The sequence below is a fragment of the Equus quagga genome, chromosome 15, assembly GCF_021613505.1.
Source record: "Equus quagga isolate Etosha38 chromosome 15, UCLA_HA_Equagga_1.0, whole genome shotgun sequence".
NCBI lineage: Eukaryota > Metazoa > Chordata > Mammalia > Perissodactyla > Equidae > Equus > Equus quagga.
In genome coordinates, this window is record NC_060281.1 from 80,935,013 (window position 1) to 80,946,807 (window position 11,795).

The window sequence follows — 11,795 nt, forward strand, 5'->3', positions numbered from 1 at the left end:
GACCAGCCTTGTTCAGCAGAACTCTCTGTGATGATGGAAATGTTCCATATTTGTGCAGCCCAATACAGTTGTCACTAGTCACATGTGGTCCCTGAGCACTTGAAATGTGGCTAATGCAAATAAGGAGCTGCATTCTTAATTTTAACAAATTTCTATTTAAATGGCCCCATGTAGTTAGTAGAAAGCACAGTCTAAACCAGAGGTTAGCAAACTACGGCCCACAGGCCAAATTCTGCCCACTGTTTTTGTAAATAAAGTTTTATCGGAACACAGCCATTCTCACTTGTGTATGTATTGTCTACGGCCACCTTGCACTACAATCACAGAGTAGTTTTGACAGAAGCTGCATGGCCCACAGAACCAAAAAAATTTATTAGCTGACCCTTTACAGAAAAAAATTGCCAATCTATGCTCTAGACCATCATTTTCCAAATCGGTGTTCCATGGAAAATGATTCCATGGGATATTAAGAGACATGCTCCACCATCCAAAAACTGGGCGAGGGTATTCCACGTTCAGGTATGTTTGGACCAACATCAGATCAAATGAGTCCAAAGGGTCTTGCTACCGCAGGACGTGCCCGAGCTTTTGCAGAAAGGCGCCCTGTGGATTAGCAGGAGGGGGCAGAGCAGGCAGCTTTACCAAGCCGGTTTGACCTCAACATTCCTCTCTCCCAAGCTGTTATTATCTTGGGGATTAAGACTATCACGTTATCTTATTAATATCTCCTCAAGTTAGTGTTCCTCTTGACAGTTCAAGAATGTTCTGGACCTATTAACAACTTCAGCTTCTTACACTAGGTGGTTATCAGAATTGCGGGTATAATTTCTACAAGGAAATATTTAGCTTCTTATGTACTTTATACTTCCCAACTAAGTGAAGGCAAATATCACATCCTCTCTTGTCCTCCAAATTCTAACATTTTAAACCTGTGTTCACAACACTATGCCCTTAATCCTTTTACCCTGCCCTTTGCTGGGCCTCCTCCAGCTCTGAGGTTTCTTATTTATTTATTTATTTTTGCTGAGGAAGATTCACCCTGAGCTAACAACTGTTGCCCATCTTCCTCTTGTTTTTTTTTTGTGAGTCACCACCACAGCATGGCCATTAACAGACAAGTGGTGCAGATCTATGCCCAGGAATCAAACCCAGGCTGCCGAAGTGGACTGTGCTGAACTTAACCACTAGGCCACCAGGGCTGGCCTCAGGTTTCCTTTGTTTTATCAGTTAAAAGCTCAAGAGGAAAAGTGATTGTATCCTGGCCCCTGGCAGAACGAAAGCAATTCATTTTGAATAGCTTCCTTCAAATCGTGATGCAAAAACATTTAGGGGTAGAGATGGAAGATTAAGAAAAAGAGCAGTGGCAGACGTGTCACTTTCACCAAGAACACCACTTCTTGTAAATTCTGACAAAGTGGGCAAGCCTATACCTTCGACAAGTAACAAGAGGAAAGCAAGGCAGGAAGAGAAGCCTTCAGAAGCATGACCGCCCCCAGCTCTGACTTCTACTTACCGCAGCGCTAGCGAAAAGGCTGCAGTCAAAGTGCCTTTGGACAGACAAGGCCGGGGTCTCGCCAGGCCACGGGTCAGCAATATCTGAAAAGAACGTGTTAACTGGTCAGGGGACGATGCCAGCTTTACACTCATTTGTGTGTAAAAAAGAAGCATAAACGTGAAATGAGTGTTTCAGATAAACTATGTTGGAATGTTTTTTAAAAATGAAGGGAGAGAAAAGTAATGGGCGTGGAGAATCATTATACTGTTCTCTATTTTAAATACTGTGTTTAAATTTTTTAAATAATAAACAGTTAAAAAAATTAGCAGCCAATAAAAATGCCAGACTTGAAACTTCAGGACACTCTATTATCTTAGAAGCAGTTCAGAGCTATGGTGTCACGTGGAAGCTTCCTCACTGAGAGGACTGTTGATAATGCCACCTTCGGCTGTCACACCACTTCGCAGGTTACTGTGAGGAGAAAATGACACCAGACCAGGAAAGAGCCCCTCTCAGAACCAGGCGGAAGGAAGGGCCATGACGATGCCACCTCCCAAACCCAAGAATCCCAAGTACTTCCACACAGCGATTAGGTTTCTGACAATTCCCTGGAGATATGAACTGGCACAATAAGGTGCAGTGTCAACAGAAGGCTGTGTGAGGAGACAGAGCCGGAGAGAGAATTCCGGACACCAACCAAGAAGGAACCCGAGGGAACAGGCCCTGAGGCCTCCGCCCCGAGTTTCAATCTCAAGCGACTGGACCATCCCTGCAGGTAACAGAGAAGCACAATCAAGGGATCCCAGGGCCATTACCCTCCCTTCACACACGGCACAGCAACTCAAGGTAGGGGACGGAGGAGAGGACGCCAGGCATTAAACTCCTCCCGTAAAAGGCGCTTCTGTAGGAGGGCCCAGATGTAGAAATCCAAGTTAAGGTATGGAGAATGCGGTTACTCTTAGGGGACGGGGTCACAGACCTGCAGCACAGAATAAAATCCACGCTGGTTGAGATGTCCCATTATATTTGCACAGATGTGGTTCAGGGCTGGTCGAAGACTCTCTCCTAAATGAAGAAAAGAGTCTGAGAAAAAAGCCCTCGGCCGTATGGAAACAGTTTACGCGGGCAGAAAATCCTGCTCCGGGCCCAAGGTCGTAAGGAAATGTGGTTTACTCTGGCCTGCCTTCCTCTCCCCTTAGGTCTGGTACCAGAGGACAGGGAGACGTCACCTCTCCGGAATTCTCAAGTGTCACCTCTCAGGTGATGAGTCCTATCGGTTCCCCAGCCAGAAGTCGCGTCCCGGCCTCTGAGCTCCTGGAGCACCTTTTCTACTTCCCTCGGAAGGCCTGGCACTCTTACTCTCTGTGGCTGCCTCCTCTCTCCTAGGAGAGGCTGTGTGGTACTAATCTTATGGGACCACTGTCATGTATGCGGTCCGTCATTGACCGGAATGTCGCTATGTGGTGCATAACTGGATTCAAGTGTGACTTCCTTCAGTCCTGTGAGGAAGGGCAGACACACAGCAGTTCACTACCTCAAGCCCTCCCGGGTGGTGACCTTTTCTCTATCTCCAGGGCCCACACAGCATCGGGAACACAGTGGGCTACTTGCTGAATGGATGAATGGAGGGAATACACAAAACACGTAAGGCTAAGTACGATTTCAGGGGAGGAGGCAGCTTTACAATGCAAATTTTAGGGGTGAAATAGAAGTATTGGCTGCTGACTGAGCCTCCAAATCAAATAAGGCTTAAGTGAATATTATCACTCGAAGGCTGAGGTGCTGTGGGAGTTATGAAACCCGAGATCAGAGGGACCGTGCCTTTACGCATAAACCCCAAGAAGGGAGCGGGTCTAGCACACAATACTCAACATATTTTGGACGCTGTAACGCAGTCTGATGGGAAGCGCCAAGGGCATCTTCATTTGCATGGTCTCAGGGCCTTCCCTGAGGCCTGTGGCAGCAAAATGCTTCTGAAAAAGGTGAAAAGGGCCCCAAGTTCTCTATGGAAATGCTACTTAGGAAAGATTTTCTCACAAGTCCCACATACCTTTTCCCCGGAGAATTTTCCACGTTGAAGTGTCTGTGAAGGTGACAAGCATTGTGAGGTACAGCGTGATGAGTCTGGAGTCTTGTAAAATTTCAGGCTGGAAAGCATAAAGAGGGTAAAACTAAGACACACGCCCTCTAGTCCCAGACAAGGGAGCAACCATTTTTCAACTTTTCCGAGTCTGCATTCAGGCTCAAAAAAGTGAGTCAGGATTATAAGTAAGTCTTTATTCTCTTTCTCTTGGGGAATGACCATTTTAGGAGTTAAATGACAGGGATTTCGGCACCCTAGTGCTTGAGCATGTAATATGAAATACTCTTGGGAAGAGAGAATTGAGAACTCTTGGAAAACAAGATGACCAGGGCTGGCTTGCTGTATGTAGGCATTTACGTACATATGCATGTACGTACGCAGGAGCAACAGAGTAGAAATGCAATGGAGCATAATAGGGACTCCAGGCTCAGGCTTCTGGCTTTACCAGTTAACTAGCTGTGTGATGTTGGGCAAATTTCTTAACTTCTCTGTACCTCAGTTTCCTCCTCTGTTGACTAGGGATATTAACACTGCTTTCTTCATAGAGTTGAGAAATAAAGGGATTAATGTATATAAAGCAGTAAGAACAGTGCCTGGCACATAGATAACTCTATGTAATGTTGGCTATTATTATAATCATGATTATAATTCATGCTTGCTGCCAGGTCAAGGCCAAGAGAGCATTCCCAAGAGATTCTCAAGAGAGACGGCTGGGAACGGATCACTGGGGGCTCTGGGGACATTTGCTCCATCGCTCAGCTGCTTCCTGAGTCCTTGCCAAGCCTCTGCCCCTAAACTTCTCCCTCCCTACGTGCAAAGTGGAAATGGCTGCTGTTGGCATCCACTCACACCCCTGCCCACCTTCTCGTAACACAAGGGTGGGCACAGGACCAGGCTGGGCTGGCGGCAGTATCCCATCCCCCTTGTCACCGTGACCAGTTCAGAGTTGACACCAGGATCCCACTGGACTTTTACAAGTCCTCCCAAATTTCTGAACTGGTGGGGGAGACCTCCCTTTTGCCTTTGGTCAAGACAGAGTAAGAATTTGAGGCCAGAACTGCTGGCTACCATGTTTACAGCAGAAGAGGACAAGCTGATTCCAAAAGGGAACAGAGATGAGAGAAAGGAACAAGAGGGAGAAGCCAGAACCCTTGGCTCTAGTCACCCACACCTGGCTCTTCCATGACTAAATATTCTCTTTCTGCTTAGCTTATATGTATTACTACCTGCACTCAGGTTGGGTTTCTGCACTTATAACAAGAGGCCTGACTAGTTTAATAAAATAAACTATAAAGTATTCTTTGTATCAAAAGAATGGAAAGGAAAACAACAAATTCCCTGTGGTAAGCACTGACCAATATTTGAAATATTGTACATGAAAGAAAGGCTCATATTTAATTATCATTATTATTTTTTTTGGTGAGGAAGAGTGGACCTGGGCTAATGTCTGTTGCCAATCTTCCCTTTTTTTTCCTCCCCAAAGCCCCAGTACACAGTTTTATGTGCAAGCTGTGAGTCATTCTAGTTCTTCTATGTGGGATGCTGCCACAGCATGGCCTGAAAAGTGGTGCGTAGACCTGCACCGAGGATCCAAACCAGAAAACCCTGGGCTGCCAAAGCGGAACTCATGAACTCAACCACTCGGCCATGCGGCTGGCCCCAAAAAGGCTTATATTGCTAACAGTATCGAACTCCCTCTCTCCTAGGACATGGGCTCTAATTATTCCTTATTAGACTCTCAATTATAGATCCCTAAAGGTACAGCCTATGAGGGAACCATGAGGACTCTGAAAACATATTGTAAAGGCCTCAAGTAGGAAGGCTATACATACAGTTGTGTTTTTTGTTTTTTTTTTTACCTTGAGCTGCTTAAGAAACTCACAGCAATACCACAGAATGTCTTTGATCTGTTTGATCCACAGGAGGGTAAGATCTTTGGAAAGTGCCAGGGACACATACCACACCTACAAGCAGGAAAAAGAGAAACGTAACAGCAGTTACAGGGATCAAATTACATAGGTTCTGGCTACGGCAACGGGACCAATGAGCCAGGTCCAGTGCCAGGTAAGGCAGCAGGGATGAGCGGATGAATGAGCAGCAAGCAGGGCTTATTTTAATACTAAACCTAGAGATAAAATAGCCTAGTATAGGAATTTACCATTTTGAGTGAGACGCAAGAGTAAAACACAGCTTCTTGGATAATGAAGAGACCAAGGAAATCAGCGGTACTTTGTTAACGTTTTTGATCCATTACTTATTTGCACATGTGTGTGAATTAACAAAGTCATAACACTCAACAGGAACTTTCAGAGCCAAATAAGCTGACTTGAGAGCTTGTGGGACATTCCAGCTCCTGTCCCACTTACCTTGGGTTCATTCTCAGCATCCATGCTGCTCAGGATACAGCGACACAACTTCTCAAATCTCTGTAAAGAGGCACAATAGGGGTTAGAAATTCCCACAAGTAATGAAGAAATAGGAAAGAAGCACATGTTTGGTGGGCACCTGGCATGTGCAGACATGACGTCAGATGACTCACACATGTGATCATATTTAATCCCTCCTCACAGATGTGGAAACTGAGCATCAGAAAGGCTAAAGAAAGGTCCTCACAGGGTGGCCCACAGGCTGGGGAAGCCCTACACACGTATTTAGATTGGGGCTCCTTTGGAAAGACAAATCCATCTGGAGAACTGGGCTTGGCTTCCTGCAGACGAGCAGCTGTCTCCTACGCTGTGCTCTCCTGTCTGCCATCTTGTAGGCACCACAGATACTGACTTTTGCCTCACAAACCGTCATATCATCACTTTTCCCTTGAAACGCAAAAGGAAGAAAACTGGAAACTGGAAACCATGTTCCACTCTGGCCATAGCAACCCTGGATCCACCCTTCAAAGTGGTGTGGTCCTGGGCGGCTGCCCCACCCCACTAAGCTGCAGTTTCCTCCTCTGCCAGCTGGGGCACCTCACTGTGCCTGCCTGTCCTAATCTATGTGACCGTGTGCTCACGGCCAGCATACTCCTCTCTCTCTTCCTGGGCTACAGGTTCCACGAGGGTGAAGACCCTGTCCATCGTGTTTCCTCCTGGGGCCCCAGTGCCTAGAAGAGGGTCTGGCACAACGTGAAGCTTAGCAGTAATGAATGTCTCACCCCTGGGGACACAGAGTCAATGGTATCATCAGTACTCTACAGCTGCCTCCTTGGAATTGTATTTTCTAGGCTGATCATTCTAATTCCAAAGGTACAACCAGCATGTTTTGCATGATTTGCAGGTTCTAAGACATTTCAAATTAGCTGCCAGTTTTTACAAATTAGAAAACTGAGTGGAAAGGTCTCTAGTATCTCCTTAAAAAATCAGAGTACCAGTCCACCACGGTCTGGCCAAGCAGCAGCAGCGCCCTCTGGATGGGCGTGCCACAGACCCCATCCCTCCCTCTGACGTCCTCACCACCACCGCCTGTCAGTTATCAGTTATGAAGACTTGCATTATGTCTTGTCTCACAAACGGCTTCTTTCACTCATGTGCCTCAGCTGCCTGACTCCTGTAAGCATCCGAGTCCACGTGCTTATAAGAGTCAACATGAAAAGACTCGTGACGATTCCCAGAAGCACTGGACATAATCCCCACAAAACACGCCCCACGAAAACCAAAGGGCAGGATGTGGGAGACAGGACCCATCTCACAGAGGCGCCGTAAGGACTAGATGAGTTAATATTCAGAAAATACTTACACAAAGGCCTAGCAGACAGTAAGCACAATGCATGTTTGCCATTATTATTTTACCTCATTATCCTCTTTGATTCTGAACAAGAACAGCAGTTTCCTGGCAATCTTAAAAATACAAAGTGCACTTCTTTTACTGGACCCCGAGTCATCTGCTGTGAAAAACTCATCGATCTCTCTCCTAGGGAGGGAAGGGTAAAAAAGGACATTTTTCATTAGGAGCTCACAGGAGCTGGAAGGTTTTTAAGAAGTGTAAGCGAAAAGTGCAATCTCTTCTTGCTATGACTTGAGAGCAAGAGAACAAGTGCTGAGGAGTCCGCAGTCCCCACCTGATTTCTCTCCGCAGTCGACGGCGACAGAGAAAACTCCGCACGTGGGCCTGAATGCCTACAGCAGCTCGCTCCCGCTCCTTCTGCACGAGTCTTTCCTCACGAGCCTGACGTGCCCTATCGATGAACCATGCTCTCGAGGTCTGAGAAACGGTGAACATGTTTGCAAACGTGCACAAACCCTGCAAGGAAAATGGCGAGTGGCTGGTGTAGGTCACTATGTGAAAAACATGTACAGAAAGGGGCTCACGAGCAGAGAGTTGGCAGGGACTTGGGTGGCAGCAGAGAGCTACTCAGGGCCCTCCAGCACCTTCCAAAGGGCTAACAGCTCTCCTGGCACAAGTTCCAACTTCCTATCAGCTCCTTTCACGCAACGCACCAAGACCAGCAATGCTTTTCCCTGTATTAAATAATTACATTTCCTTAAGAGAAAGAGCACAGCACCTGGCATCAGGTACAGGCTCTGTAATCGTTAATGAACAAAGCACAAATCGACTTCATCCACAAAGCTCTAATTCAAACCAGGCATCCTCTAAGTCAAAGGATCCAAGATATTTGCATGTTCCGGAACAGTCCACAATACTTGGGACGCCAACACTGAGCAGTCAACTTTTATTCTGCCAAGTAAAGACTTGAGGGGAAATATCAAACATGATTATTTACTGTCCCCATTATTTTGTTTATCCATTCACTCAACAATTATTTACTGGTATCTACTTTGTGCCCAGCACAAAAGAAGCCTTTCATTTGTTTAAAAAGGGCCATGTTAACAGTAAAAACACTAAACATACACGATTCCAGAATGGAATACAATCCACTAAATTGAATACATTTGGTTTTATGTATAACATGTTCTGTCGTCCTTACTGTTCCCATCCTGCCAAGGGCCGATGAAGTCTTTGGAGCAGAACTGCTCCCATCCACTGACTGGTACATTCTGGACAGAGGCTCTAAATCATTCATTACATTTTTATCTAAATCCCCAGCCACTGTCTTTTCCCAAAGGGATGGCTTTGGCGATCAGCCTAGGGCACACAGCACTGGTCCACGGAGGCTCCCATGCTCAGATGACTTCTTTAGATGCTTGATAACTTTGTCATTCTATCCAAAATATCTAATCAGCCCAGCCGACAAAGGCAGTGAAATGAATTATTCAGAAACCCAGACTTCTGGAAATCAATCTCTTTCTCAGGTTGCTTCCCTCAAAGCAGTGCCTACAGGAAAACATCATCGAGAATAAAAAGCTCAAGCGAGGCTCTTCTCATGTCAACATATCGAGGGACCTCTGTGGCCCCCTGTCAACGCTGATCCACATCTGTTAAACAACGAGGCTTTTCCAACACATAGGTCTCTCACCAGGACTTCTCAAAACAAATGAGCAGAGCCCTCCTGACCACAGCAGGGAGAGGAAGCAGGCAGGAGAGCAAAAGGGAGCAGCCTTCTGAGTCATTTACTCTGTCGCCCCCCCGTAGGGGACGTCTGCAGACTCACCTGAGGCCCCGCCCGCGACGCAGAAACGCCAGGTAATCATCAGTGATCTCGCACAGGACGTACAGCGGACGGCAGCTTCTCACTTCAGAGGAGGGGTCTTTTCCAGCAGAAGCAGAAGAAAAAAATCCAGATTTAGGGTTAAGTTTTATAAGCAGGGCATCATATATCTTCCTCACCGAGTAAAACTAATAAAAACCGTGCCTGGGGTTTTAAAACAACAACACTGTGTCCTCTTTTGTTAATGCCTGATCTACATGGTAGACATATCTCCCCAGTCCCCACACTTTACAGTGAATAAGTTGAAAATAACTCCAAAGAAGTTGTTAAATTAAAGGTATACACACTTTGTGATGGCAAGCAGGAATAACAGAGGGGATGGAATGTTAAAAAGCCATTGAAAATTATGTTGAACATTTTTAACAATATGGAAAATGTTTATGCCTAAGAAATAAAAGAAGGGCTGGCCATGAACCAGTATGATCCAAATTATATAATGAAAAAGAAAAATGCACGTGTACACACGGAGAGAAAACTGGGAAAAATACACCAAGATGTTAGGAATGGCTGTTTTGAGGCAGTGGAATTGTGGGAAACGCTGCTTCCTCAACTAGTCTGTCTTCTAATCTTTTTTTAAAAATTATTTATTTATTTTTTAATTAATTAAATTTTTTTTTTTGAGGAAGATTAGCCCTGAGCTAACATCTGCTGCCAATCCTCCTCTTTTTGCTGAGAAAGACTGGCCCTGAGCTAACATCCATGCCCATCTTCCTCTACTTTATATGTGGGACGCCTACCACAGCATGGCTTTTGCCAAGCGGTGCCACATCTGCACCCAGGATCCGAACCAGCGAACCCCGGGCCACCGAGAATCAGAACGTGCGCACTTAACCGCTGCGCCACCGGGCTGGCCCCTAGTCTGTCTTCTAAATGTACCATATGCTCTTTCCTCAACATGGAGACAGGCCCTCATTTGGGGGGTGGGGCAGAGAAGAGGGAGCCTCTTCCCTATGGAAAAACAGGAAGCTGCACGCAAACTGTGACTAAGTACGTACCATAAGACTATCTCAAGGCTTTCAGTTCTCTGGGGGGGGCCTTGAGGATAAGACCCCTCCCTTGAGATTATCATCCTCTCAGCAATGCTATGCGCTGGTTTCCGTTTCCACCATATAACAGTGTGTACTTTGCAGTTGTTCTAATTCTTTCTTATTCACCTCCTCTAACTGCATAGCATCTACTACAGTCCATCAAGCAAAGAAAACACATAATGAAGTACTTACGTACTTACTCTGCTAAACACCACAGAGAATCAAGGAAAAGGCTGTGTGGAGCAGAAAAAGCCTTGGATCAGACAAAGGTCTGATCCAGACTGGTTGTTTTTAGTTCTGACTCTGCTTCACTTGACCAAGCTACTTATCCCCAGTAGGCCTCAGTTTCCTTATCTGTAAATTGAGGATAATAACAGTACCTACCTCCTAGGGTTGCTAAAAGGATTAAATGAAACATTTACCCTTCTTGTACCTCAATTTAGTCGTCATGACACTGTGATCACGATTAAATAGAAAACTGTTCATAAGGAGTATCTGAAAGCTGACAGCGTATAAGGGAGCCTACTGCCTTGTCCTCAAGAAGCTTACAATCCAGTTAGGGAAACAACAATGATATACGTGGAAGGATTAGGAAACAAGGGGTTGGTGATAACCAAGATCATTTGAAAAGCAAACAAAAACATATTGATTGAGAATCCACTATGTGTCAAATCCCTTCTACATGATCTCATCCAATAGGAACAGCAGCCCTGTGAGATCATTTAATACCCTCCAGAGTCCATGTTAGACCATTAGCAAGGGGCAGAGCCAAGATATTCATACTAAGAGAGAGGGCTCAAACTCTTCTCTACTGTTATAATCCCATGAGACCTGCTCAAAATCAGTCTTTCCAGGATGAGTTCTCTCATGGAGAACTACGAAAGAACACGACAGTCCAGAGAGCACTGTCCAGAGATGAAGCACCATAAATACCAACTGCTGACTGAGCCCAAGAGGATTCTCCCCATTTGGGGGGAATAGCTGGGCAGCCAGGTTTAATGACCACCACCATTTGTTAAGGGCAGATGATGTATCAGACACTGTACTGACATTCAACCGATTTTGTCTTATCAATACTATCAGATCTCAACAGTCTAATTTTTTAAGAACAGGCAATTTATTGAAGGCTACAGCCTATCTAGTTGTGTGCTATTATCATCAATCCCACCTTCACATGGAGAAAATGAAATCTAGAGAGGGGACGTGACTTGCCTGAGGTCTCTGGGCTCCTGAATTTGAACTCACGTCTAATTGCTAAGCAATTATTGATTTTAAGTGGAACAGACTAGATCCAGGGACTCTTGCACTCACAGAACAGCAAACAAAAGCTGAGAATGCTGGCGACGATAAGTTAGAGCCAAATTACGACCAAGTTTTTCTTTATTGATATCATTAACACCAGCTGCCCTTATTGAGAGCTGAGCGTCAGCCACGGTACTAAAACTTGTATTACACAACACCCTCTGTGAAACGAGCTAATTACTCCATTTTACAGAGGAGGAAACTGAGGCTCAGAGAGGCGAGGGAAGTCACCCCAGATCACACAGCGAGTGGATAGGATTTGAACTCCCGGCATATTTTCTCGGCATT

The 11,795-nt window shown here is 45.5% G+C and overlaps 1 protein-coding gene across 2 annotated transcripts in view; it reads right to left on the reverse strand.

Annotated features, from left to right (window-relative positions):
• UBE3B (ubiquitin protein ligase E3B) overlaps positions 1–11,795 on the reverse strand; it is a 50,053-nt gene that overhangs the window by 37,717 nt on the left and 541 nt on the right. Inside the window, exons 2-10 of one of the 2 annotated variants that reach the window (XM_046640054.1) lie at positions 10,398–10,438; positions 9,121–9,217; positions 7,630–7,811; positions 7,361–7,481; positions 5,945–6,004; positions 5,438–5,542; positions 3,546–3,642; positions 2,475–2,560; positions 1,514–1,596 (exon numbers count right to left, since the gene is read on the reverse strand). In XM_046640054.1, coding sequence (XP_046496010.1) covers positions 1,514–1,596; positions 2,475–2,560; positions 3,546–3,642; positions 5,438–5,542; positions 5,945–6,004; positions 7,361–7,481; positions 7,630–7,790 — 713 coding nt within the window. In that variant the 5' untranslated portion in view covers positions 7,791–7,811; positions 9,121–9,217; positions 10,398–10,438. The remainder of the gene's footprint in view (positions 1–1,513; positions 1,597–2,474; positions 2,561–3,545; positions 3,643–5,437; positions 5,543–5,944; positions 6,005–7,360; positions 7,482–7,629; positions 7,812–9,120; positions 9,218–10,397; positions 10,439–11,795) is intronic. The other variant, XM_046640053.1, reaches the window with a different exon arrangement.